The 26,757-nt window shown below is 48.6% G+C and overlaps 1 protein-coding gene across 5 annotated transcripts in view; it reads left to right on the top strand.

Annotated features, from left to right (window-relative positions):
* The first annotated feature begins 1,183 nt into the window (after nt 1-1,183).
* The window catches only part of ash2l (ash2 like, histone lysine methyltransferase complex subunit), a 39,638-nt gene continuing 14,064 nt past the window's right edge, over nt 1,184-26,757 (top strand). Inside the window, exons 1-10 of one of the 5 annotated variants that reach the window (XM_068001015.1) lie at nt 1,184-1,271; nt 7,560-7,623; nt 8,864-9,012; nt 10,241-10,329; nt 12,411-12,505; nt 15,085-15,180; nt 17,190-17,285; nt 19,163-19,238; nt 21,157-21,174; nt 22,554-22,616. In XM_068001015.1, the coding sequence (XP_067857116.1) occupies nt 1,186-1,271; nt 7,560-7,623; nt 8,864-9,012; nt 10,241-10,329; nt 12,411-12,505; nt 15,085-15,180; nt 17,190-17,285; nt 19,163-19,238; nt 21,157-21,174; nt 22,554-22,616 (832 nt within the window). In that variant the 5' untranslated portion in view covers nt 1,184-1,185. Of the gene's footprint in view, nt 1,272-7,559; nt 7,624-8,863; nt 9,013-10,240; nt 10,330-12,410; nt 12,506-15,084; nt 15,181-17,189; nt 17,286-19,162; nt 19,239-21,156; nt 21,175-22,511; nt 22,617-26,757 lie in introns of all 5 variants that reach the window. The other 4 variants (XM_068001017.1, XM_068001019.1, XM_068001016.1 and 1 more) reach the window with 4 other exon arrangements.

The raw sequence follows: 26,757 nt of genomic DNA on the forward strand, positions 1-26,757 counted from the left end.
TAAATATCGGACCAGATGTATATCGGGTGCCAGATGTGATACAGCCCATTTTTCTTCCTTGTCCAAATCAAATTTCACCCCCCCCGCCCCACCATGGTTTTTAGATTTGAACATGTGTGCTTTGCAACATTATATTTTCCAGAAAATGAAATTAGTGTTTGAAATTATTACATGAGTATCAGGTATATAAGTAGTGGGGTGGGGGCAAAGGTTACAAGAGGTTGGGGGGGGGGCGGCTAGGACCTCTTCTCAATAAACCCCACTTTAAGCCCGTCCATGAGTGAGAAATGCTTCATCTGAGGCAGTGCCACTCTTTGTCCATGCTGCCACCTCGTGGCCTGTTAGTAGAATTCACACAAAGCAAATTGTAACAGGACCCACCAAACAGTTCATTCTCCCAACTTTCAGTGGGATCAGACTGTCCACTTTATTTGCACCATTGCTTTTGGTATTTCGATGAATTAAAGGCAACGTCCAGAAATAATTCATCAAAATATCCTGTCTGATGGATGAATCAAGCCTTGCGCAATTGAAGAACGAAGGAAGTCACAGAAAATACACTTGCAGACACATTTACCAAATTGAGATATGTGAAGGTAAATAGCAGCACAGGACACACCATCCTGTGGTTAATTAACTGCCTGTTATCGTTGGATGAACTCCCACTGCTGCTGTTCTTGTTACTGACTCTCCGACCAGAGGAAATAGCGGTGGAAGTTAGGAGCAACATTGATGGAAGTTTCCAATTCAGGGCGAGAGCACGAAGCGGAACCAAAACAGCCATCAACGTACTGGAAAGAAAAGGTTTACAGAGGTGACCTCTCTCTCTCCACAGGTGCTGTCTGCCCCGCTGAGTGTTTTCCAACATTTTCTATCTTTATTCCACATTAAAAAAACTCTTTATTTTCTCATTCTGGTTTGGACATGTTGTCTTTTATTTAACTGATGCTGTTTTCTCCTTTTAGGGGGGGGAGGAACGATTTCTAATCCTGGTAGATTTGATCTTTATTCAACAAGCCAAGGAGACACCAAAGAGGGTGAGGCCCCTTTAAGGCCAATGGTTGTGCCCCTTTAAGAGTGTTGTACTTTTTTTTAAGTCCTCCGGGCGTCAGGTGACTTTAAGAGCGGCGGCGCGTTCGGTGATCTCGCGAGAGTTGCGGAGCTGGAGCGAGATCTGGTTCAAAGATGGCGGGTGTCGGGGAGGCGGGAGCGGCGGCCGCGGGGGAAGAGGCTCCGGCCGGGCCCGGAGCGACCGGGGGCGGCGGCAGCAGGTTGGTGAAGGGGCGGCGGTGGGTGGAGTGATAACTCCGGATTCAGGGGGAGTCCAGGGCTGGATTTAGGGAACAAGGACTGGCCGCTGGTTCCATGGCGATGGGGAGTGAATGGGAAAAGGGGGAGGTTCAGGGGGGGGGGAGAGGGGAGGAGAGGAGAGAGTCTCTGTGTGAGGGGGGGGGGAGAGAGTCTCTGTGTGAGGGGGGGGGGGGGGGGAGAGAGTCTCTGTGTGAGGGAGGGAGGGGGGAGAGAGTCTCTGTGTGAGGGAGGGGGGGGGGAGAGAGTCTCTGTGTGAGGGAGGGGGGGGGGAGAGAGTCTCTGTGTGAGGGAGGGGGGGGGGGGGGAGAGAGAGTCTCTGTGTGAGGGAGGGGGGGGGGAGAGAGAGAGTCTCTGTGTGAGGGAGGGGGGGGGGGAGAGAGAGTCTCTGTGTGAGGGAGGGGGGGGGGGGGAGAGAGAGTCTCTGTGTGAGGGAGGGGGGGGGGGGAGAGAGAGTCTCTGTGTGAGGGAGGGGGGGGGGGGAGAGAGAGTCTCTGTGTGAGGGAGGGGGGGGGGGGGAGAGAGAGTCTCTGTGTGAGGGAGGGGGGGGGGGGAGAGAGAGTCTCTGTGTGAGGGAGGGGGGGGGGGGAGAGAGAGTCTCTGTGTGAGGGAGGGGGGGGGGGAGAGAGAGTCTCTGTGTGAGGGAGGGGGGGGGGGGAGAGAGAGTCTCTGTGTGAGGGAGGGGGGGGGGAGAGAGTCTCTGTGTGAGGGAGGGGGGGGGGGGAGAGAGTCTCTGTGTGAGGGAGGGGGGGAAGAGAGAGTCCCTGTGAGGGAGGGGGGGAAGAGAGAGTCCCTGCGAGGGAGGGGGGGGGGGGAAGAGAGAGTCTCTGTGAGGGAGGTGGGGGGAAGAGAGAGTCTCTGTGAGGGAGGGGGGGGGAAGAGAGAGTCTCTGTGAGGGAGGGGGGGGGAAGAGAGAGTCTCTGTGAGGGAGGGGGGGGGGGAAGAGAGAGTCTCTGTGAGGGAGGGGGGGGGGGGAAGAGAGAGTCTCTGTGAGGGAGGGGGGGGAAGAGAGAGTCTCTGTGAGGGAGGGGGTGGAAGAGAGAGTCTCTGAGGGGGGGGGGAAGGGAAGAGAGAGAGTCTCTGAGGGGGGGGGGAAGGGAAGAGAGAGAGTCTCTGTGTGTGAGGGGGGGGGAAGGGAAGAGAGAGAGTCTGTGAGGGAGGGGGGGGGGAGAAGAGAGTCTCTGAGGGAGGGAGGGGGGGGGAAGAGAGTCTCTGAGGGAGGGGGGAAGAGAGAGAGAGTCTCTGAGGGAGGGGGGGGAAGAGAGAGAGAGTCTCTGAGGGAGGGGGGGAAGAGAGAGAGAGTCTCTGAGGAAGGGGGGGGGGGAGAGAGAGAGAGTCTCTGTGTGTGAGGGGGGGGGAAGGGAAGAGAGAGAGTCTGTGTGTGTGAGGGGGGGGGGAAGGGAAGAGAGAGAGTCTCTGTGTGTGAGGGGGGGGGAAGGGAAGAGAGAGAGTCTCTGTGTGTGAGGGGGGGGGGGGAAGGGAAGAGAGAGAGTCTGTGTGTGAGGGAGGGGGGGGGGAAGAGAGTCTCTGAGGGAGGGGGGGGGGAAGAGAGTCTCTGAGGGAGGGGGGAAGAGAGAGAGAGTCTCTGAGGGAGGGGGGGAAGAGAGAGAGAGTCTCTGAGGAAGGGGGGGGGGGGAGAGAGAGAGAGTCTCTGAGGGAGGGGGGGGAAGAGAGAGAGTCTCTGTGGGAGGGGGGGGGAAGAGAGAGAGTCTCTGTGGGAGGGAGGGGGGGGAAGAGAGAGAGTCTCTGTGGGAGGGAGGGGGGGGGAGGAGAGAGAGAGAGTCTCTGGGAGGGAGGGGGGAGGAGAGAGAGAGAGAGTCTCTGTGGGAGGGGGGGGGGAGAGAGTCTCTGTGTGAGGGAGGGGGGGGGGGAGAGAGTCTCTGTGTGAGGGAGGGGGGGAAGAGAGAGTTCCTGTGAGGGAGGGGGGGGGGAAGAGAGAGTCCCTGTGAGGGAGGGGGGGGGGGGAAGAGAGAGTCTCTGTGAGGGAGGTGGGGGGAAGAGAGAGTCTCTGTGAGGGAGGGGGGGGGGAAGAGAGAGTCTCTGTGAGGGAGGGGGGGGGGAAGAGAGAGTCTCTGTGAGGGAGGGGGGGGAAGAGAGAGTCTCTGTGGGAGGGGGTGGAAGAGAGAGTCTCTGTGAGGGAGGGGGTGGAAGAGAGAGAGAGAGAGTCTCTGAGGGGGGGGGGAAGGGAAGAGAGAGAGTCTCTGTGTGTGAGGGGGGGGGAAGGGAAGAGAGAGAGTCTCTGTGTGTGAGGGGGGGGGAAGGGAAGAGAGAGAGTCTGTGTGTGAGGGAGGGGGGGGGGAAGAGAGTCTCCGAGGGAGGGGGGGGGGAAGAGAGTCTCTGAGGGAGGGGGGAAGAGAGAGAGAGAGAGTCTCTGAGGGAGGGGGGGAAGAGAGAGAGAGTCTCTGAGGAAGGGGGGGGGGGAAGAGAGAGAGAGTCTCTGAGGGAGGGGGGGGAAGAGAGAGAGTCTCTGTGGGAGGGAGGGGGGGGAGGAGAGAGAGAGAGTCTCTGGGAGGGAGGGGGGGGAGGAGAGAGAGAGTCTCTGTGGGAGGGAGGGGGGAGGAGAGAGAGAGAGTCTCTGGGAGGGGGGGAGGAGAGAGAGAGTCTCTGTGGGAGGGGGGGAAGGAGAGAGAGAGTCTCTGTGGGAGGGAGGGGGGGAAGGAGAGAGAGAGTCTCTGTGGGAGGGAGGGGGGGAAGGAGAGAGAGAGTCTCTGTGGGAGGGGGGGAGGAGAGAGAGAGTCTCTGTGGGAGGGGGGGAAGGAGAGAGAGAGTCTCTGTGGGAGGGGGGGAAGGAGAGAGAGAGTCTCTGTGGGAGGGAGGGGGGGAAGGAGAGAGAGAGTCTCTGTGGGAGGGAGGGGGGGAAGGAGAGAGAGAGTCTCTGTGGGAGGGAGGGGGGGAAGGAGAGAGAGTCTCTGGGAGGGAGGGGGGGAGGAGAGAGAGAGTCTCTGTGGGAGGGAGGGGGGGGAAGGAGAGAGAGAGTCTCTGGGAGGGAGGGGGGGAGGAGAGAGAGAGTCTCTGTGGGAGGGAGGCGGGGAGGAGAGAGAGAGAGTCTCTGTGGGAGGGAGGGGGGGAGAGAGAGTCTCTGGGAGGGAGGGGGGGAAGAGAGAGAGTCTCTGTGTGAGGGGGGGAAGAGAGAGAGTCTCTGTGTGAGTGGGGGGAAGAGAGTCTCTGTGAGGGAGGGGGGGGGGAGAGAGAGAGACTCTGTGGGAGGGGGGGTGGTGAGAGAGAGAGAGAGAGAGACTCTCTCTGTGTGTGGGGGGGGGGCGTGAAGAGAGAGAGAGAGTCTCTGTCTCTGTCTTATTGGGGACTGGGGTACAGGGGAGGATTTCTCTGTGCAACTGGAGTCTTGTGCTCCACAGAGTTGCCCAGATAACTGAATAGTTCCATGATATGGGGATGGATATTATTCACGCAACCCCTTCACACCCACACCGATCTCAGTGCTCGCCAGATTGCAGAGCTGAGCACACCTCTGGTTTGTGACGGGGTCTTGGGTTTGTGTGACGGGGTCCTCGTCCTTCAATGTTCTCATTCCTGTTCCTCACTGTGATAGCAGAGAGGAGCAGGTTCCGGGGTAATTACCATCGCCCCACCAATGCCCTCATGATACTGAGGACACAGGACTTGGTGTGCAATGTGCTGCACCAGTCATTTCTTCCCCCAGTACGATGTTAGTCTTGCCTGTTGCCCCTTTGTGCAGAGCAGAGTGAATCTCACGATGGAGGGTGTTGCTGTAATTCTACCAGCACCCCATGTCTTTTCTCTGACTTTTAAAACATGTTCCACTTTTGTGCTTGTCTGGTTTTGTCTGTCTTTCTTACAGCAAATGGTGGGGCTGTTTAAACGTTCACGGAAGATGGTTTTATTTAACGATAGATGAGTGAATCGGGGGTTGATTCTCCACTTCCAACGCTGCTGCAGTAACTTAATTTTGAAACTTTTGCGACTGTGCACAACCCTTGCAGCAGCTTGTGTCTGCTTGCTCAACAAAGGAAACGTCGATACGTGTTTTCGGGGTGATTCCCAGAACTGTCCTGTGTCGAACAAAACACTGCTGCTCTGGCCATTGGGAAAGTGCACTTTCAGTGTGTGCGACTACTTCCCATCAGCAGCAAGGGGCATTTCGCCACTTGATTGTTCTGTAGTTGCTAGCAATGTATCTTGGAGACCAAAGGTACCAATGTGTTGTCATAGGTCCCCGGTTCAGCAACGCCTTAATTTTAAAATGATCATCCTTGTGTTCAAATCCCTCCAAGGCCTCACCCTTCCCTATCTCTGCAACTTCCCCCGGCCCCACAACCCTCCTGAGACCTCTGCGTTTCTCCAATTCTGGTCTCTTGTGCATGCCCGATTTCCATCGTCCCACCACTGGTGGCCGTGCCTTCAGCCAGCCAGGCCCTAAGCTCTGGAATTCCCTCCCTGAACCTCTCTGCCCCTCTCCCCACGTTTAAGGCTTGTATTCCCTCGAATATTGAAGGTTAAGGGGTGATTTTGGTTGAGGTTTTTAGGATTGATAGAGAAACTTTTTCTGCTGGAGGGGGAGTTTAGGACAAGGGAACATAACTTGAAAATCAGAGCCAGGCCGTTTGAGAGAAGTTAGTTAACACTTCTTCACACAAAGGTTGGTGCAAGTGTGGAACACACTACTGCAAAAAGCAGTAGATGCTAGCTCAATTAATGATTTTTAAATCTCAGATCAATAGATTTTTGCTAGCCAAGGATATTAAGGGATTATGAAGTTAGGATACAGATCAGCCGTGATCTCATAGAATGGCCTACTCCTGTTCCTGTGTTCCTAAGACATTCCTTAACTCTTTGACCAAGCTTTTGGTCACCTGTCCGAATGTGACTGTCAAATTTTATTAACGTTCCTGTGAAGCACCTTGACACGTTTTTACTGCATGAAAGGGCCATATAAATGCAAGTTGTTGCTGTTTTATTGCCAAATGGAGGTTGAATATCCTCTTGGTATGTTTCGTTGAAAATCTGCGTAACTGTTATTGTGGGACTATTTCCCATCCCCTCGTTGAGGCTTTCCCTCAACATACATTCAGCTTAGATCCTCCTCACTCTTCTCCCCCCCCCCCCCCCCCCCCAGCCCTGTTGTTTCAGGAGTGTGCTCTTCCTGCTGCTCTTCCTGGACCAATGCTACCTCAGGCCTGATGCACTCTGATGATGTGGGCTCCAAGCGTTAGCCCCAGTGCTGACAGACAAGCACCTGGAGGTCTCTGCTACCTTCCCAGCGGGATGCTCTTCCCTCCCAGCCCTAATAAGAGGCCCAGTTGACTTCCCAGCATGGGCCTCAGCCCTCAGTCTCTTTTTTTTTCCCCCACCCCAATCTATATTGTGACTCCTGCATGTGTCTGTACTGGCCATGGCTGCAACTTCAAGTCTTTTTGCAGCAGGAAGATCTTCAGTCAGCAAACAGACATGCAGGCCAGGGCCACTAATCTCTACCAACCTAGACCCCAGCTCCCCCACACTCCAGAAGCAGTAAGAGGAGGGGTGAAAAAACCTTGCGTTTGTATAGCAGCTTATGTCCTCAGGACTCCCAAAGTGTTCTCATAGAATATAATCACAGCGCAGAAAGGGGGCCATTCGGCCCACCGTGCCTGTGCCGGCTCTTTGAAAGAGCTATCCGATTAGTCTCACTCCCCTGCTCTTTCCCCATAGCCTTGCAAATGTTTCCTTTTGAAGTATTTATCCAATTCCCTTTTGAAAGTTGTTGTCGCATCTGCTTCCACTGCCCTTTCAGGCAGTGCGTTCCTCCTCATGACTCGCTGCATTAAAAAAAAATTCTCATCTCCCCTCTGCTTCTTTTGTCAATTATCTTAACTCTGTCTCCTCTGGTTACTGATCCTCTTACCAGTGGAAACAGTTTCTCCTTGTCTACTCCATCAAAACCCTTCATGATTTTGAACACCTTGATTAAGTCTCCCCTTAACCTTCTCTGCTTCAGAGAGAACAATCCCAGCTTCTTTAGTGTGTCCAGATAACTGAAGTCCCTCATCCTTGGTAACATTCTGGTAAATCTCCTCTACTCCCTCTCCAAGGCCTTGATATCCTTCCAATAATGCGGTGCCCAGAGTTGTATGCAGTATTCTCCAGCTGAGAACTAACCAGTGATTTAAGGTTTTACAATCATTAGGTTAGTGCAGAATTCATACCAAGTAAATGGTTTGTGACCACAGCTGAGTGACGGTCCTTTCAGTCAGTGCACTGTGTTCAATAATGATACCTTTGTCTTGTTCCAGTGATTCTACTATAGCCGAAGTACCTGTCACTATGGAGATGGAGTCCTCTGGTGGGAAAGATATTGTAAGTATCTTGAGATGCTTTTGGTACGGGGTGAGACCAGGGGGGAGAGGCCCTGAGCTCGACCTCTGGTCTGTGCTGAGTTAGCAGATGGCAGCTGAGGTGCTGCAACTGGGGCCCTGTTGCCCTGGGTTAGCAGGGGTTCACCCGACCGATTGCAGACCTTTGACTCCACCACCTGCTGGAAAATGTTTGGTGATTCGGCGCTGTTGAGGACAGGCTGGTGCTGGGCTGTCGAATGTATTTCAGGTACCTGTCTCGGCCAACGCACAAAGTAGCCCACGCAGACTAAAAGCTTGGACACTCATGCTGCTGCAATGGGTTTAAAATGAAAGTAAGGCTCTTAGCTTTTTTTCAATTCATATTTGGAATATGGACATCGCTGCCAAGGCTGATATTTATTGCCCATCTGTAGGTGGTGATGGGCCGCCACCTTGAACCGCTATCGTCTGTGGTGAAGGTGCTCCCACAGTGCTGTTAGGTGGGGAGTTTCAGAATTTTGACCCAGCGACAACGAAGGAACGGCGATATACGTCCAAGTCTGCGGAACCTGGTGATGATGGTGTTCCCATGTACCTGCTGCCCTTGCCTTTCTCGGAGATTGTAGGATTGGGAGGTGCTGTTGAAGAAGCCGTGGCGAGTTGCTGCAGTGTATCCTGGAGATGGTGTACACTGCAGCCACGGTGCGCCGGTGGAGGAGGGAGTGGATGTTTAAGCTGATAGCTGGGGTGCCGATGGAGCGGACTGCTTTTGTCCTGGATGGTGTTGAGCTTCTTGAGCGTTGTTGCAGCTGCATTCATCCAGGCAAGTGGAGAGTATCCCATAACTCTCGATGGGTTACTTGATTACCCGGCACACTCCTTTCCCAGCTCTCGTTGGGCTGCCCATCCCCTCGAGGTGGGGAATGAGCAGCTGTTCAAAGTTCAATGACAGCAGCCTGCTGAATGACTCTCTCTCTTGGGATTCTCGCTCCCTCCCCCTCTAGGAAAGTGTCTAACCCTAATGAAGTGCATAACCACTTCTGCCCCAGCCTTCAGGGCCTCTCCACGTCACTGTGGATGAGATGGGTTGCTCAATGCGGAGTCTGTCCAAGTGCTTTGGTAGTTACTTTGGGAGACGCGAGCTGAATTGTCGCAGTCCCGTTGTAGCTTGACTGGCCCACTTGTTGCTCACGCGGGCCGAATGGTGAACTGTTGGCACTTGTTTCCATGTCCGATTTCCGAATTGTACGTTGTTTTTCCAGGAGGCATCTGGCGATAGCACCGAAGCCACCGACGCTCAGCAGGCGGGCGTGATGGAGGACGAATCTGTGCGGCATCTCGGTGGAGTGGAGCTCCAGTGTGGGATCTGTGTAAAATGGTTCTCTGCAGACACATTTGGTCTTGATACAACGTACGTAATCTGACTCTTGCGCTGTACACGGGTCACCAGGGTTCGTCACAGGGCAGCAATTCACTTTGAGAGAATATTTAAGCTGGTGCATTATATTTCGATTGCTAGTCTATAGAATACGTTGAAATTTTGTCGGGGTTGGGGGGGCAATTTTAACCTAAAGCTGAATAGGCCTGACTGGAACCTGCCTCTTTGTAGCAGGGCGGGTGAGGTTAAAATTGGCCCCTTAGTGCCTTGCTTGAATTGTACAGTGGGGAATGAGGCGTTCACATTGTGGTTTAAGTCAAAGTATTCCCCCTTTCTCTGCTATTCCCCCTTCTCGCGAAGCTGTTGATTGCTGTTGAAGGTTTGTATGGGGGGTGGGGTGGGGGAGCAGTGGTGCTGAGAACCTCTGGCACCCTTCACTAGACTGGCCGTTCTCGACCTGATCGCTGACAACAACTGTAGGCAACCTGCTTGACTGTTGGATGACAACGCAGCTAAGCTGCGTCCTGCCTCGCCTCATGCTATGACACAGGGTCGGCGATCAGCATAGGAACCCCAACTGGTGATTTAATTTCCTCCTGCTGCTCCCCTCCCTCTGTCCTCAGGTGTTGGAGTCCGACTGAGATTGTCCTTGGGGACTTAGCTGGTCTGTATGGACATGAAGGAAGCTATAGCCGATTGGTTCTGTTGAGTTTTGAGGGATTTTGTTCTTTGCAGACAGCTAGTCCACTTTGTTCGTTTGATTTTTTTATATTATATTTATTCTCGGGCTGCAGGCATCCCTGGCAAAGCCAGAATTTATTGCCCATCCCTCGTTCCCCTGATAACATGGTAACTGAGTGGCCATTTCTGAGGGCAGTTAAGAGTCAACCACATTGGTGTGGGACTGGAGTCACCAGTAGGCCAGACCGGTTCAGGACGGCAGGTTTCCTTCCCTACCGGACATTAATGAACCAGTTGGATTTTGACGACAATCGGACAGCTTCATAGTAACTTTTTTTTTTAACTGACGCCAGCTTTTTATTTCCAAATTTTTTTGAATTGAATTCAAATTCTCAAACTGCTGCTGTGGGATTTGAACTGGCGTTCTGTGGATTATTATCCCAAGTACATAACCACTAAACTCTCTTGTGACTTTATTCACACTAACTGAAGTCATGACCGCAGGTTTATCCAGACACGCTTAATCCAGGTAGATTTATGAGTTGTACCTAATTCTGATCGCTGGTTTCCTTGTTTGCAGCTCATGCCTTCCGTTCATGACCAATTACATTTTTCACTGCAACATGTGTCACCACAGCGGGAACACCTACTTCCTCCGAAAACAAGCAAGTAAGATTACGAATTGCACGAAACGCCCGGTGTTTGATTATTGAGCTTAATGCACTTTGTGGAAAAGTCGTGGTTAGAGATGCTGACTTTGTGTCATACAGGTTAACAGCGACGATTGATGTTTGTTTGGGATCACATCTGCGAAGGGATTCCTCCAGCCAGTTGTGGATCTGTTGGGTCGTTCCATGTGTACGTGTTGCATTGATGCAGTATGGTCCCTGGAGTCGAGCCTGATCCTGTCCTCCTCCAGCAAGGTGGAACATAGGAACAGGCCATTCAGCCCCTCGAGCCTGTTTCGCCATTCAATTAGATCTCTATCTTAACTCCGTCTCCTCGCCTTGGTTCATATTTCTTAATACCCTTACTCAACAAAGGCTGTCAATCTCAGTTTTGAAATTTTCAGTTGATCCCCAGCCTCAACAGCTTTGTGGGGGAGAGAGTTCCAGATTTCCACTCCCCTTTGTGTGAAGAAGTGCTTCCTGACGTGACCCCTGAACGGCCTAGCTCTAATTTTAAGGTTATGCCCCGCCTTGTTCTGGAGGAAATAGTTTCTCTCTAACTACCCTATCAAATCCTTTAATCATGTTAAACACCTCCATTAGATCACATCTTAATCTTCTATATTCAAGGGAATACAAGCCTAGTCTGTGCAACCTGTCCTCGTACATTCGCCCCAGAAACTTTTTCATTTCTCTCTCCTGCCACCACTTCTGAGTTCAGGGTGGAATAATTGAGACTGATTCCAATGCCAGTCCTCCAGGCGTTTGTGAACAGCATCGATAGAACCCGGGACCTTGCTGTTCTGTGAGGCTGAGTAAAACCCCAGCTTGGGTTTTAATGAGCTAACACAGTGAGGCTCTTAAAGGGCCCACTGGAAATGGGTTTGGATGATAAGTAGCTGGTTGGTGGTGTCTGTTGGTGTCTCAAATTCTCTTGCGAGAGAAGTGCTAAGGAGGATCAATGCAGCAAAGCAATACTCTGTCAACGTACATGACTTTATAGAATATGATGCACAGAATATGTTAAAGCTTTTATCCATCTCTTCTCAGAGTAGCCAGTACTGAGGGAGTGCTGCACTATAAGACCTTAAGACCAGAAGAGATAGGAGCAGGAGTAGGCCATTTGGCCCCTCGAGCCTGCTCCGCCATTTAATGAGATCATGGCTGATCTGATTTTACCACAACTCCACTCTCGTGCCCTTTCCCCATATCCTTTGACTCCCTTGCTGATCGAAGATTTGTCTAACTCAGCCTTGAATGTATTCAATGACTCAGCCTCCACAGCTTTTTGGGGTAAAGAATTCCAAAGATTCACGACCCTCTGGGAGAAGAAATTCCTCCTCGTTTCCGTCTTAAACGGGCAACCCCTTATTCTGAGACTATGCCCCCTACTTTTAGATTCCCCCATGAGGGGTAACATCCTCTCAGCATCTACCCTATCGAGTCCCCTCAGAATCTTGTATGTTTTAATAAGATCTCCTCTCATCTAAACTCCAATGAGTATAGATCCAACCTGTTCAATCTTTCCTCATAAGACAACCCTTCCATACCCTGAATCAACCTAGCGAACCTTCTCTGAACTGCCTCAAATGCAAGTATGTCCTTCCTTAAATAAGGGCACCAGAACTGTATGCAGTACTCCAGGTGTGGTCTCACCAGCACCCTGTACAGTTGTAGCATGACTTGCCTGCTTTTATACTCCATCCCCATAGAAATAAAGGTCACTATTCCATTTGCCTTCCGGATTACCTGCTGCACCTGAAGTGCTGTCTTTTGGATGAGACGTTAAACCTCTCGGGTGGACGTAAAAGATCGCACAACATAATTTCGAAGAGGAGTAGGGGTGATTATCCCCGGTGTCCTGGCCAATATTTATCCCTCAACCAACATCACTAAAACAGATTATCTGATCATTATCACAGTGCTGCTTGTGTGATCTTGCTGTTAGCAAATTGGCTGCCGTGTTTCCGACATTACATCAGTGATGGCACTTAAAAGTACTTCATTGGCTGTGAAGCGCTTTGGGAAGTCGTGAGGTTGTGAAAGGCGCTATATAAATGCAAGTTCTTTCTTTCCCTGCAGACTTGAAGGAAATGTGCCTCACGGGTCTCGCCAACCTGACCTGGCGCTCCCGGACCCAGGACGAGCATCCCAAAACCATGTTTTCAAAAGATAAGGTACGGTGTTGAGGGCTTGGGTGCAACGGCTGCAGAGAGTGTTCATCCCAAATATAATCTAGGTGCGCAGTCTGGAAGATTTTGGTAATACTTTTACACCCACAAAAATCAGATGGGTCCTGGAGTAGTTTTGGCACTGGGTTGGTATTGACTCTTGATCCAGCACAACAACATAGCTGTCAGTGGTACACAAGCACACTGGAAGTCTAATTGCTTCATGATATTATTCAAATACTAAAAGAACCAGAGGGGAGATATGGGGAGTTGTTTTTACGCAACGAGTTATGATCTGGCATGCACTGCCTTAATGGTTGAGGGAAGCAGATTAAATTGTGACTTTCAAAGGGGAATTGGATAAATACTTGAAAAGGAAAAATTTGCAGGGCGAAGGGGAAAGAGCAGGGGAGTAGGACTAATTTGATAGCTCTTTCACGAAGCAGGCACGATGGACCGACCGCCTGCCTTCCGTGATTCTAAGTGTTCTTCCCGTGTAGCACTGATGGGCAAAGTGAACCACGTCACAGTTCTCAAACCTGGAATCATGAATGGTGGAGGAACGGCTCCAACTCTCAGCTGTTTAAATGTGTTTGGCTCCTGGAAAACCGTGAACTCTGGTAAGGAGCTGGTCAAGCTGAAATTCTTCGGGTAATTTCTCAAAGCCTTTGTGACCTGATGTCACCAATCTCTGTTTGCTCCCTCCATTCGAACGATTGCTGGTTTAATCGCCCAAACTTGGCCCTCCGCCGAAGGCTGGGGCTGCATCTTGAGATGCTTGCAGTGTTATTCCTCGCATGCCCTGACGAGAGGTGTTCTCCAGCATTACATGTCTTGGGCTACTGATAGTGATTCTGGTACAAATAAAAAGCTGGCGAAACTCTTATGACGCTGCAGGTATTTGGAGAACACCGGCCTTTCCACGTGAGATTGGGCGACTGTGGGAATTTCATATTAGCTGTCTGGTACAAAAATCTTTTCCTTCGATTCCCACCTGTATTCCTTGTTTTGACGGAACTGGCTTCCCACTGCCGTTTCACCCAAGCGACCGTTCTTCATGTGTGAGTTCTGTCAGCGGGATGCTCAACTGCGTGAGGCGTCACAGTGGACCCTCTTCTGACGCTCACAAGCATGGGAGGTGGGGGGAAGGTATCTCACGACTATATATTGATCCAGAGTGGGATATTGAGCTAACGTTTGGAGACTGGATGTAACTCCCTCACTGCGGACTTGCTGCAATAACCTATCTCGGCACTGAGCGAGGATTGAACCTGGGACACCTGTTATCCGAATGGCTCGGTGCAGCCTGTGACGGTAAGTTTGCTTGCCTGCGGCCGAGTGGGAAAGTCCACTTGTAAGTTGTATCTGATGTCATTTTTGAATCAACAAATATGTAATGTTATCTGCTGCCAGCCAATATTTTCATTGAAAACATCAGATCCTGATATCTGAGACATAACTACTAAATCTGTAGATGCTGCATCAAATTCTGCAATCCCGCTTCATATTATATTATAAACAAAAGGAAGCCACTTGCAGTCAGCTGGTGGGGGGCTTCTCAAAATATTATTGCTGAGGTATCGAAGAATTGGGGAGGGGGGAGACTCGAAGCAGTGCTTGTCCCAGTCTCGACCTCCTGGAGAACCCCTCTCCTAACTTCCTACGTTTTTTTTTGGTTACCCAAGTACCTGCAGTGTGAACAACAACTTGCAGTTGTATAGCGCCGTTAACGTAGTAAAACCCCTCAAGGTGCTTCACAGAAGTGTAATCAGACAAAATTTGGCACCGAGCCACCTAAGGAGATATTAGGACAGGTGACCAAAAGCTTGGTCAAAGGTAGGTTTTAAGGAGCGTCTTAAATAGAGAGATGGAATCCCAGAGCTTAGGCAGCTGAAGGCACAGCCGCCAATGGTGGAGAGATGAAAATGGGGGATGCTCAGAAGCCAGAATTAGAGGAGCGCTGAGATCTCGGAGGGTTGTCGGGATGCTGGAGGAGATTAGAGCCGTGGAAGGGACGAGGCAGTGGAGTATCTGTTATATCTTTTTATTTGTACCAGAATCAACCCACATCCTAATCCTGTAATAGGATAACGGAATCATGATGGTGGGACAGAAATCTGATTGTGCGATCACCTCCGAGAAGCCCCACCCCCCTTCCCAGGCAGGCCAGTTTGAGTGATTTTAAAGCAGCAGAGTGCTTAAAAATTGCTGCTGTTGATTTTAAAATACCTTTTCATTTAAAAGCCTGAGTCAAGAGGGTGGGGTGGGAGGGGGGAAAGTGCAAGGACTGCTCCTGACGCTGTCTGCTCCAGGCTTGCCATCGTGATGCGTCAAGTCACAGAGCAAGCTGCAGCTGCACCTCAAGGCCGTGTGGGACCTGACCTACTTTGACAGGCAGGTTGCCCTACAGGGACTGTGGGGCACAGTATCTGAATCGGTGAGGAGGTGAGCTGATTTGCCAGTAAATCCTCTTATCTGTCTGGATTTTGAAATGGAAGCGTTGAGTGTTTTATTTGTCTCGTGCATGCTGTGTGGTGAGCAGTACGGAGTTTCAATTTGAGCTCATTGTCTTGGTTTTTCTGCAGGATATAATACCATTTATTGACAAGTACTGGGAATGTTTGACTACCCGACAACGACCCAGCAAAATCACTTGGCCAAACAACATTGTGAAGACGATGGTGAGTGAGTTCCCCTCGGAATGGGATCAAAAATTCCCCTGTCGTTTTTTTTGGAGAAAAAAAGGCAGAAACGGTGATGGTCGATACTGAGAAGTTTTCTTCCCGCTGTACATAATAGTTGACAGGCAGCTCACCTGCCCTGCAATGCAGATTGTCATGTTTCAGGTCTTGGAACAATAAAACGTAGCATGGTTGTCACTGGGATGCCTCTTGAGTATTTCTTGTGTTCGGTCCATTTAATTTGTGGACGGTGCCCGGCTGGACAGTGTCGTCCTTCTGAGCTTCGCTCTGCAGTGAGGGCACTTGCCTGAAGCCAAATTACGGGCCAGGAAACACATCGGCAAAGCATTCCAAGTATACTGGCTTGAGGAACGGACAAAACAACGGGTGAGGCCAGAGTTTGCGGGCTATCTAATTGATTGTGTGACCTCACGCACAAACATTCCCCCTCTCCCAGCAGTGCTGTGTCCTGGGAGAGGCAAAGATTAAAAAGCCTTGTGGAGCTTGTGGATGCCAGTGTATTTTCCCACTACCAGCACTGGTGGCAGTGGGAGACTGATGGGACAGAAACTGGAGGGAGAAAAAGAATGCTCCCTTGTGCCCTGCATCCCAGGATAAAGATTTTAACACCTTCAGGTTAGTTTGAAGTAGTTGGAGAGCTGCAAAGGATAACTGCAGCAAAAGGATCGAGTGAGAACAGACGAGGGGTAATTTTCAACCTCACCTCTTGGGCAGTAACCTGGCAGAGTGGGTCGCCCATCTAGAAACATAGAAACTAGGAGCAGGAATAGGTCATTCAGCCCTTGGAGCCTGCTTCGCTATTCAATATGATCATGGGTCTGTTGCAGGACCCATCCCATTGATTTCAGTCCGATTAAAATCGGGCCGGTTCTACAAGGGGCCAGCTTACCGCCCAGCATGTGAAGGTGAAAATTTACCCCCCTAGTTTTAGACGTGTGCTGTCGGGAGTTTGGAGAAACCCGGCTGCGCTTAGCATTTTTGTTGCTTCGTTCAATACTTTCTAGGTCGTTGCCTACATTTACTCTGTTACCTGCATTTCAGCTGTCCAACATTCCATCGAATTGCAGTTCAGAGGAGGGATGTGTGTCTGCTCTCAGAGCATGAATTCCTATTTGTGTCCACTGACTGTAAGAGAGCTGCTCAGATCATTATTGAGCCTGCCTTTCAGCTGTCATTATAATGAGTGCAGTTGGATCTCTATTCTGACCTTCAATGTCGATCCTGGAGAAACAATACTGTTTGCCAGCTGATCTATTCAGGTTAGGCTCCGATATCGTCCTGATACACAGCGGCAGAAGTGCGATGCGCCTGTTTAGTGTCCGTCTTGGTACTGTGCCTATCCTCGCTCTTGCTTATCGGTACGTATACACACAAACACAGGCCGCTGCTGTGACTGTATTGGTGCCCCGTGCATACACAGCCCGTCTTGGTTCTGACAACTTGCATTTATTATAACGCCTGTAACATCGTAAAACAGCCCAAGGTGCTTCACAGATTAAAACTGACACTGAGCCAAAGAAGGAGACATGAGAATGGGTGACCAAATGCCTTGTCTAAGAGTTAGGTTTCAAGGAGCGTCTTAGAGGAGGAGAGGTTTGGGGAGGGACTTCCAGAGTTTAGTGCCTAGACGGCTGAAGGCAGGGCCATCAATGGTGGGGTGAAAGAAGTGGGGGGGTGCACAAAGTGTCTTTGTTGCTCGCACCGTGCCAGTGTTGGAACTTTTTAAAAAAAAAAATAAAATAAACCCTTTGCGTTGATTGACACAACCCTTCAAAGGATGCACTGACTGATCTCACGGTTCTGGGGAGAGGTACCACACTGAATAACCGGGTAGGACTAGCTCAGTGGCAGAACAAGCAACTGTGACCATGTTTGAAGGCAGGTGATGCAATGAGGTACCAAAGCTTTTGTCTTATTTCTTGACCAGTTTTTGCATTTGGGTGACTTGTGGAGTCCATAACCGATTTTGGATGCGTTTGAAATTTCAGACCAAAGAGCGGGATGTGTTTTTGGTGAAGGAAAACCCAGATCCTGGCAGCAAGGATCCGCAGGAAGAGTACCCCAAGTTTGGACTGCTAGACCAGGTAAGAACCCTGCTGCGTGCAAGATGATGTGCCATTTGCATGCTGGCAGAGTCAAAACACCATCGACGTGGCGCCCGTAATCAGTCGAGTCAGCGCACTGGGCAACAAACTTTACCGCAACAAAGATGTGTCGCCCAGCTGCTCCGTGTTGGAACTGCTTTTCAAGTTTTAGCTTGGGGCAAGGTGAAGGTTGACTCCAGTACTGGAGAGATTGCTGATTGGTCCCTATTGGTATCCAGTACTGGAAGGGGTACTGATGTGGCTGGAAACCCAGGGGTGTCATTCAGTACTGGGCATCGTAGCTGACATTAGATTAGAGAGAATGTGACAGGTTTGAAACCTTAAATGGTAGGTGTCAAGTATGGGAATAACCAACAACATGAAATGATTGCTTAAAATATCAGTTTTTTTAAAAACTGGATAAACTATTAATATTCCAGGCCTCCTACATATACCCTATCATATTGTCTTTTAACAGGTGTGAATTTTTTTTTAAGTTCATGGATAGATAAATGTCTCCCATATTGGTGAGTGCTTCAGATTAAAGATCTGTGCTACAAGAGCAGTTTTTTCCATTGTTTGTGATGTTTTATACACAGGAATAAACTTGCTTGAGGCGAGTATATTTTTGTTTAACTGTGGTTTCTCAAACTATAGCGGTCTGAAGTTTTCTAAGGAGTAGCTGACATTAGATGCTTGAATATTTGTGCCACTGCTGCTTCAGTAAGTTGCTTTAATAATTGCAGCAGTGAAGTTGATTCTTTTTCACGTCACAAACTAGTGCACATTTGACATGTAAATATTAATGGGAGGATGGTGGGGGGGGGGGCGGGGGGGAGAAAGAGCAATGAAATAATAAATCTACAAAAATCCCGTTGGTGAGCACCTGCATTATAGATCAGTGTTTGCGTCATTGGCCCCCGACATGAACTCTGTTCCCTGGCCACTGTCTCGGGCTGAATCAGACCATTTGCACCTTGGCATCCTATTTGACCCAGAGTTGAGCTTCTGACCCCCATATCCTCTATCACAAAGACCGCTACTTCTGCCTCCTAATATCGCTTGATTCTGCCCCTGCCTCAGCTTACCAGCTGCTGAAATCCTCACCCATGTTTTTGTTACCTCCAGACTTGACTATTCCAATACCTCCCCTGACTGGCCTTCCATCTTCCACCCTCCATAAACTTGAGCTCATCCAAAACTGCTGCCGGTACCCTAACTCTCACCAAGTCCGGTGCTCGCTGACCTACATTGGCCCCTGGTCTGGCAACGCCTTGATTTTAATCTCATCCTTGTTTTCAGATCCCTCCATGCCCCGCTCCTCACTATCTCTGTAACCTCCTGCAACCCTCAGATCCCTCCAATTCTGGCCTCTTGCGCATCCTTTTTCTTCACCCCAGCATTGGCGGCCGTGCCTTCAGCTGCCTAGGCCCAAAACTCTTGATTTCCCTCCATAAACCTCTCTGCCTCTCGACCGCTCTTCCTTTTAAGACCTTCCTTAAAACCTACCTCTTCGACCAAGCTTTTGGCCAGCTGTCCGAATATCACCTTATGTGGCTCGGTGTTGCATTTTGTTTGATAACGCTCCTGTGGAGTGCTTTGGGATGTCTTTACGCAGTTAAAGGTGGTATATAAATGTAAGTTAGATTAGAGTTGCATTTGTTTAGTCCTGTGATACACAAGTACATTTATAAATGGGGTTGTTTTCCCACTAGCATCCTTCCTATTGGCAGTATTGAAAATGTCAGTGAAATTATCATGTGCTTTAAACAGTTTAAAATTGAGTGTTTCTCTGAGAACAGTTTGGATGTTTTAGCTGTTAGTGATGTGTGCTGTTCTTCTGAAACTGGCTTGGTGCTGAGAACTCTCTCTTGCAGGATCTTTCTAATATTGGCCCGGCGTATGACACACAGAAACAGGGTGGCAATTTGACCCCGGGAGGCAACCTCAATGGTAAGTTGATGACTTCAGTACTGAACTGGTCTCATTTTTGAGTTCCAAGCGAATCTTGGTTTCTTTGGCGTGAACGCAGCTTCTGGTTCCATCATGCACGGACTCGATGGGCCGAATGTCCTCCTTCAGTGTTGTAACCGTTCTATGATTTAGATTTGTTCATCAGTTTGCACTGTGACAAATCTTCAACTAACCTGTCACTAACTTGTGTGACTGTTTTAACGTGTTTGTAAATAAAATGTAATAAGCCAGGCAGAGGAACATGTGATTTCTATTTTACATGGTTGAGGGGCTCTTTGTTTGACTAACAAATCATGTAAAACCTGTGGGAGGGTAAATTGTATGCACTAAATGTGTAATTGGGAATAATTTTATTCACGCTTAGTTGCAGAAAAAGCCTATTTTAAAAATGAATTTACTGTTGAACCTATTTACAGCTGCCTTTTGGCTCACCGATCATATAGACTCTTGTGTATTAGTGTGATTTGCTGTCCCCAGATTATTGACCAGTTGGACCCTGAACTATCTCAGTGTTTGTCCCATACCAGTTAGGAATGGACTTCAACCTGTTAATTTCATGAGTGCAGGGAACAAGCTAATAAAGTTCATAAAAATAAAAAACTATTTTTTAAAAAAGTATCACCAGTGTAATAAGTGTACTAAGTCCCTCCAATCTGGCAGGAGTGGTTGAGATTGCAGCACATCGGTGTCAGGACCTGTGAGGAAAGGTAGAATTTGTGGTATCTATCAGTCCTCCTTGTGGGATGTGCAGTGTCAGGGATCTGGAAGCAGCCTGAGATGAGCATAGATTGAGCCAGTATCGCACAGTGTGGAGCGTTGCAGAAGCTAACCTGTGCATTTGTACTCCGGTGCTGCACAGCCAAGATCCGTTGGCTTTCTAGCATTTATTTGAAGACTTCCTTGAAAGTCAATCATGAACTCCAGATCGATGCTGCATTCCAACCTTCCCATTTGTCCCCATGATATAAAGTTACAACAGCCCAAGTTCCTTACCTTCTAGTTTAGTCACATTGCATCGAAGCCCGAGGAGCTGCACCACCTCCTATTTCTACTGCGTTCCTTGCCTCGTCGAAGAATAGATTATTTCCTGATTTGCCTTTTTCAAAAAAAAAAGTTAATATACTGAGTTAAGATCGGAGGAATTGCTAGATGCAAAATGACCATGGTCCGTCTAGTTCACCTTCTACCATCCTGGTAATCGCGTAATGCAATGATCTAGATATGAGGTGAGGAAAACCCCAGCGGTGGAGAGCTTTGGGAAGAGTTCCTACCAAAATTATGCAGTCATGCTTATAAACATCCAGTTGCAGTGTGGTATTACGCATGTGAAAAGCTTGCTGTTCAGACTAAAGTGGCTTTTGATATGCTGTGAAAAAATATTGTGGTTTGTCCATTTATCGGGAGTTGATATTTCTAGTGTGAAAATGTCTATGTAAGTTTGATGTCCTGAGATTTCGCAGTGTATCCAGCCTTGTGCAGTAACGGAGCGGTGAAGTGTTTTGTCTCATTGTTGTGATGAAAGACCCAGGAAACGCTCCCGAGAGCCACATGGCTCATTTGGCCGGCTGCAATGCTTCGGGGTCTGAGGTGGCCTCTCCATACCAACCGCAGGTGCCTTCCCAACCCCGGGAGCTACTGCATTAGTTCGCAAGATGCAGAGGGAAGCCAGGCTGGTTGCTCGGATCTCCTGCTACATTTGGGAGAGAGAGAGAGAGAGACAGACACACACACTGGGCGATGCTGTCGGCCTGACTGCTGGTGGACTAACACTGACCCGGCTGAATGTGGAATGGGACCTGCACCAAACTAGAGCAAAAAGAGCTAATGCGTAGAGTCCATAGTCGATGCTTGTGTTGTCTTCAGACTATACAAATGCATGCTGTGACTTCTCTTCCAGGTGGATCTTCATTTGAAAGTTTGTGTCTTAAGAAGTTCTGAAACTTAAGTATTTCGTACCTGGTTTAAAATGCTTGTTGCTTAGCGATTTGCCTTGCATTTTTTTATACTTTTCCTTTTTCCTCTGATCTGAGCTGGGCAAAATGCAGCACATGTGCAGGGGGGAGGAAAAATTGTTTATTTAGTTTTAATGTAAGCACGGACACAAACCTAGGATTATATACTGCATTAAAGTGCTTGCACATGGTGCCGTGAAGCAAGCCATATTCTACCTATTTAATTTTGAATTGGAGCAGTGTTTTATGACCATCTATTCTGGGATTTAAGATGATAGGGTTAAGATAATCAGGTTACTGTTGAGATACGTTTTGAGAATTGCACAGTTCAAATCAGATGATCCAGTTAAACTGGAGTTTTGAGTGGGTGGAGGAGATGTTCTCCCTTTGCCATGTTGAGCTTCAGGTAGTGAGCAGTCTAAAAGCTGTATACTCGATAGCATTATAAATGTAAGTTGTACCCAGTGGTCGTAACGGGGAGGGGAAGCTGGCTGTGATGTCGGCCATCATAGAGCTGCAATGTGTAGCACAGCTCAGGTGAGTTACCACAAACCAGACCCAATTCAGTCACTTTACATGCACTGGACTTCAAATTGTCCATTTCTATGTGTAACACTCCTTCTCTGCCCGTTCTCCTTCTCTCTACCCGCCCCCCCCCCCCCACCTCAGTTGAGTTTATTCTAGTTACTCTTGAGATCGTTTTCTTACCTGTCTTCCCACCCCCGTGCCTCTTGCTTCTTTCTCCTATTCGGCCCTGAAGTAGGTAAATGGGCGGTCTGGTATGGAGTAGTGATGTTCCATCCTCAGGTTCTGCTGAGTTAGCTGCGCTCGTGTAAGGGGGCAGTGTGAATGCTGCGATTGGGCCATAATGCTCTTCAGCACAGAGGAGAGAATCAATCCAAGGTATTAGATAACTTGGAGACCCCTGCTGAAAAGGAGTAAATATTGGACAAGAACGGGAGGCTGCTTGGCTGCGTCGCCCCTATGGTCAAATAGCCGCCAATGTTGGTCGTCTGGGCTTTCAAGTGAAGCATGGCCACTTGGGTTGGCACTGGAGGGCGCCCAGTGTCTGTGGAGCTATTCCCAGGCCCGAGTTGGCGACGCCAGGAGAGCAGAAATCAGGAGTACGAGTCATTGTTGAGGCGGCCCTCCACGTGCTCACTCGGTGGAACTCTTGCCATTTGCTCCTGTAGAGCCTGTATTCAAACCTTGGTCTCCATGTAATAGAAGCAGCCCTGTGTTAAGCCAGCCAGTCCTGCGTTTTGGGCACTGGCTGGGCGCTGCTAACTGAACACAACAGGCTCACAAGCGAGAATCGTGGCTTCACAATTTGTGTTTGCAGGGCGGCTCAGTGGTGCGGCATGCGGTGATGGGACTGGGGGTCGGGCCCGTGACTCCACGCAAGGTGAGTTGATATCCGCTGGAACTGCCTGGGGAGGGGGGGGGGTGATGAGAGGTATGTTGCAGGTGAGAGCCTTGTCCTCTCCACTTCCTGGGGTCCCAGTGTAGCTGAGATTGGAGGGTGAAGGTCTTCCTCTACGGCACAGGCTCTTAGATGAAGATTAAGCGAAGAGTTCCGACTGAGTTTGAGCTAAGTTGCAGTTGATGCACAAGTGCCATAAACTACCTCCAAATTGAAAATGGTTCGACTGCCATCTCTAGCTCTTGGTGATTGGGTTGAGAAAACTGGAAATGTCAGGCTGACTCTCTGGATGGGTGGAGATAGTCCTCTGGGGGTGGAGGAGTAGTGGAGATGGCTTCAACCCTGCATCAAACCCATGCTACATTAGACTTGATTTTGATCCAAGCTCTGTACTACCGTCTTGTAGATTTAATTCAAAAGTTGACCAAAAATAATAGACTTGTCCTGTAACTTGGTACGTCTGTTCGAAAGCGCCCTCCCCCAGCCTGTTCTGGGATTATCTTCCCAATCGCAGGCACAGTAGGTAGAATATGGTGCATCTACAGTCTTGCTCTAACTTTTGTTGCATAGGATATTATGTACAGTGTATGTTCATGTAAGATGCCCTTTGGGTTAAGACAAGCATGTTTTTGTCAACATATGAATTCTGCAGTCTGCTGTTTGTTTGCAATATTTGTTATGCAGCCTTTCTTCTGCTCAGACACCTGTAGAATTGTTAGATACCAAGGGCGATACATTGTTAAATCCACGTGATAGTACAGATAGTAGAGTTAGTTCATGTACAAGTTGGTACAGAGTTAAGATCTGGCCCTGTATATTTCAATGCACATCTGTATTTACCAAATGTCGGGAGGGGAATAAGTGATGTGTAATTAATAGGTACTTGTTCTGATGTTGGTCAATGGGTTTATGTAAAGTGTAGAGGCTGGATTTGGTATCTTTCAGTGCAACATGTTCCTCTGTTTTCTAATCAGTAAATTACTGAATCCTAAATTAACCAAGCTAGATTGAATTTAGTGTACATGAGTTACTAACTATCTATTCTTACTCTGATTATGCAGTGTTCATTTATAACTGGCTCATGTCGATACTTGTCCTGGGTAACCAGCACTGGAAAAGTACCTGCCTTGGAGAGAGAGATTGCACCCCACAGAACATGATCTCCCCATGGTGGTCTTGTCTGACTTGAATATTTTCGTGCTTTTTTTAAAAAAAAAAAAAAGTGGCTCATTTAAGCATCCTTTATCTCCAATGAGTTTGTTTCATCCATGATGTGGAGATGCCGGTGATGGACTGGGGTGTACAAATGAAAGGAATCTTACAACACCAGGTTATAGTCCAACAGTTTTATTTGAAAATCTCAAGCTTTCGGAGGCTTTCTCCTTAGTCAGGTGAGTGTCCACCTGACTAAGGAGAGAGCCTCCGAAAGCTTGTGATTTTCAAATAAAACTGTTGGACTATAACCTGGTGTTGTAAGATTCCTTTCATTTGTTTCATCCAGGCAATGGTAATTGCAAAACAGAAGCAGTGAGGGGGGAAAAAAAGACTTGAGGCTGAGGAGGAACTTGGAATAAACAGCAATTGATAATTGCATTTGGTGTTGGTTGGTTTCCCCTTTTAAAGTTTGATCCTGATGAACTCTGCGTAACTTGAAGTGGGTTATATTTGGTCTACTGCCTTCTGATCCGGTCGTTGTCTCAACCGATTCAGCCCTGAGCTGAGCTAATTCCGTATCCGTTGTAAACTCTGCCTACTTCCGCCTCTGTCCATCCTACTTGAGCTCACCTGCTCCTTGAGCGCTCTTCCATGCATTTGTCACCTCCAGACTCTTATTGCAATACTCTTCTGGCCGTCCTCCATCCTCTCTAAGCTTCAGCTCATCCAAAACTTTGCTGTGTGTGTCCTATCTCTTACCACGTGCTGCTCACCCTTCACCCCTGACCTTGCTGGCCGACATTGGCTCCCAGTTTCCTCAACACCAAGTTTAAACTGCTCGTACTCGTGTTTAAATCCTTTCTTGGCCTCGCTTGTCCTTATCTCTAACCTTCTCCTGCCCTATAGCCCCTTCCCCTGAACCCTGTGTTCCTCTGACTCTGGCCTCCTGTGAATCCGTTCCCCCTTCATGCCACCTCCCTCTCCTCCCTTTGAGACCTTCTTTAAAACCCATCTCTGACTAAATTTTTGGTCACCTCATCATCTTTGGCTCGACATCCCCATTTTGTTATTCTGTATACACCTCTGCGAAGCTCCCTGGATTACTATTTTGCATTAAAGGCGCTATATAAATGCAAGTTATTGTTACAAAGCTACACAGGTTCCGTTTCAGGAAGTGTTTCGGAAGGCACTTCTTGGAAAAGGGTAATCCAGGGCGTTGACAAGTGTAGGATAAACATCTTTGCAGGGGAAATCTGGCAATCTTCCAAGCTGAGGGTCATTTATGAGCAACCTGGAGGACTAGATATTTGCCTAGCGTCCTGAAATGGTACGCGACATGAGCCTATTGTGAAAGTGTAGCCAAACAGAGCTCCAAAAATGGGACGAGGAGAGAGGAAACTTAATGCACCTTTGCAGCCGTACGTGTTTGAATAGACGTCAATATATACAATATAATTGCACAAAAAGGGATTTGACTGCAAGAATGAGTGATTCAAGAGGGTTGAGGTTCTACAAGTGTAATGGGTGTTCTGCATTGACTTTCCAGGTCTTTGAAGTTCTCTGTTTCTATGCAACCTTTTGCGCATTTGTGCTTCCCGTTGAGAAAAGCCGCAAAAATGATGCATTTATAAATACCTGAAAGTAATCGCAAAGCAGAATTTGAACCGGCTGATAAAAAAATTTCCCATGCTCCTCAAAAAACCTGCGAGTTTTTTTTTTCTGTGAAACAATTACCACCTGACTTGCATCCTTATTGCTTCTCAAAACAATTACTGCCAGAATTTAGCACAGATGTCAAAGGAATATCAAAGCTGCCCGAAGCTCAGTTCCTCCACTAATAAGATCAGGAATGGCTCATTGCGGAGGCAGCAAATTCTCATTTCCAGAGCATTAACCTGTCTTGACAGGGATTTGAAAATCTGGACGACACTTACACATTGACAATATGGTCTGAAGTGAGTGCAATATCTGAACTATTTTTGTTTTTTTTTACAAAAATCTGTTTGAAAACAGCAAACTACTGTTGCGTGTGTTGAAAGGGTCTTTCTCTAGTCCCACCAGTTCTGTGAGGTACAAGCAAGGTATTGGATCAGAGCAAAGCCTCAGCAATCCAGTGATAAGTCAGATACAAACGCACTTGGCCAGCATGATGAGTATTAGTTATAAAACTGGACTGGGAGGCAGGGAGAACATCACTTGGGTAGTTCAAGTCCTGATAAAAATACCGACACATACACTATCACAGAGCAACTGAAATGCAAATCAGAGTTTGACTGCACACTCTGTGTAACCTGTTTCTACAGTGAAGCATCAGGTCCTGAAATTACACCTTTTGAATGTTAGTTGCCCAGTGATTCACAGATATGGTCTGAAATGCTTCTCTCCCCTGTCTTAGGACAGATAGTCACCCATTCATTTAAAACAGGTTAGTGAACTCGTTAATCCATCAGAGAGGAATTTCAAATGCTAAGTTGTGGTATAATTTCAGAGGCTTTGTGTTGGACTGAATCCGCAGCATAACGTGTAGAAAGGGACATCCAGTCTATCGACTGCACCCTCCTGCTGTCCTAGCTGTTGTATCGGGTACTTTTCTCTGCGTCTTTCCTTTTAGCAAGCTGTTCCAATAACCAACAACCCTTTCAGTAGAGTTTCCTTACATTCTGGCCAAATTTGTTTTCAAAATGCACCATTCAGCTTGTATTTTAAAATGTGAGATTCCGAGTTGGTAGCTATTTCAATGGAGAGAAATAATGATTGTTTAATGTAGGCACAGTGCAACAGAAAGAATGAAGTTTGATTAAAACAGAGTGCTTTTGAGTGAGAGGAGGCCTGGTTTGGAGGAACGGAGCTGAGCTAACATTAGGCGACATGGTTATTAATCCAGGCTGGTTTGACCCCAACACTACATAGAGTCCTATTACACATTCAGCTTGGGAACTGCTCAAGTTCCCTGATTTGGTATCCACAC

The sequence above is a fragment of the Heptranchias perlo genome, chromosome 20, assembly GCF_035084215.1.
Source record: "Heptranchias perlo isolate sHepPer1 chromosome 20, sHepPer1.hap1, whole genome shotgun sequence".
Taxonomy (NCBI): domain Eukaryota; kingdom Metazoa; phylum Chordata; class Chondrichthyes; order Hexanchiformes; family Hexanchidae; genus Heptranchias; species Heptranchias perlo.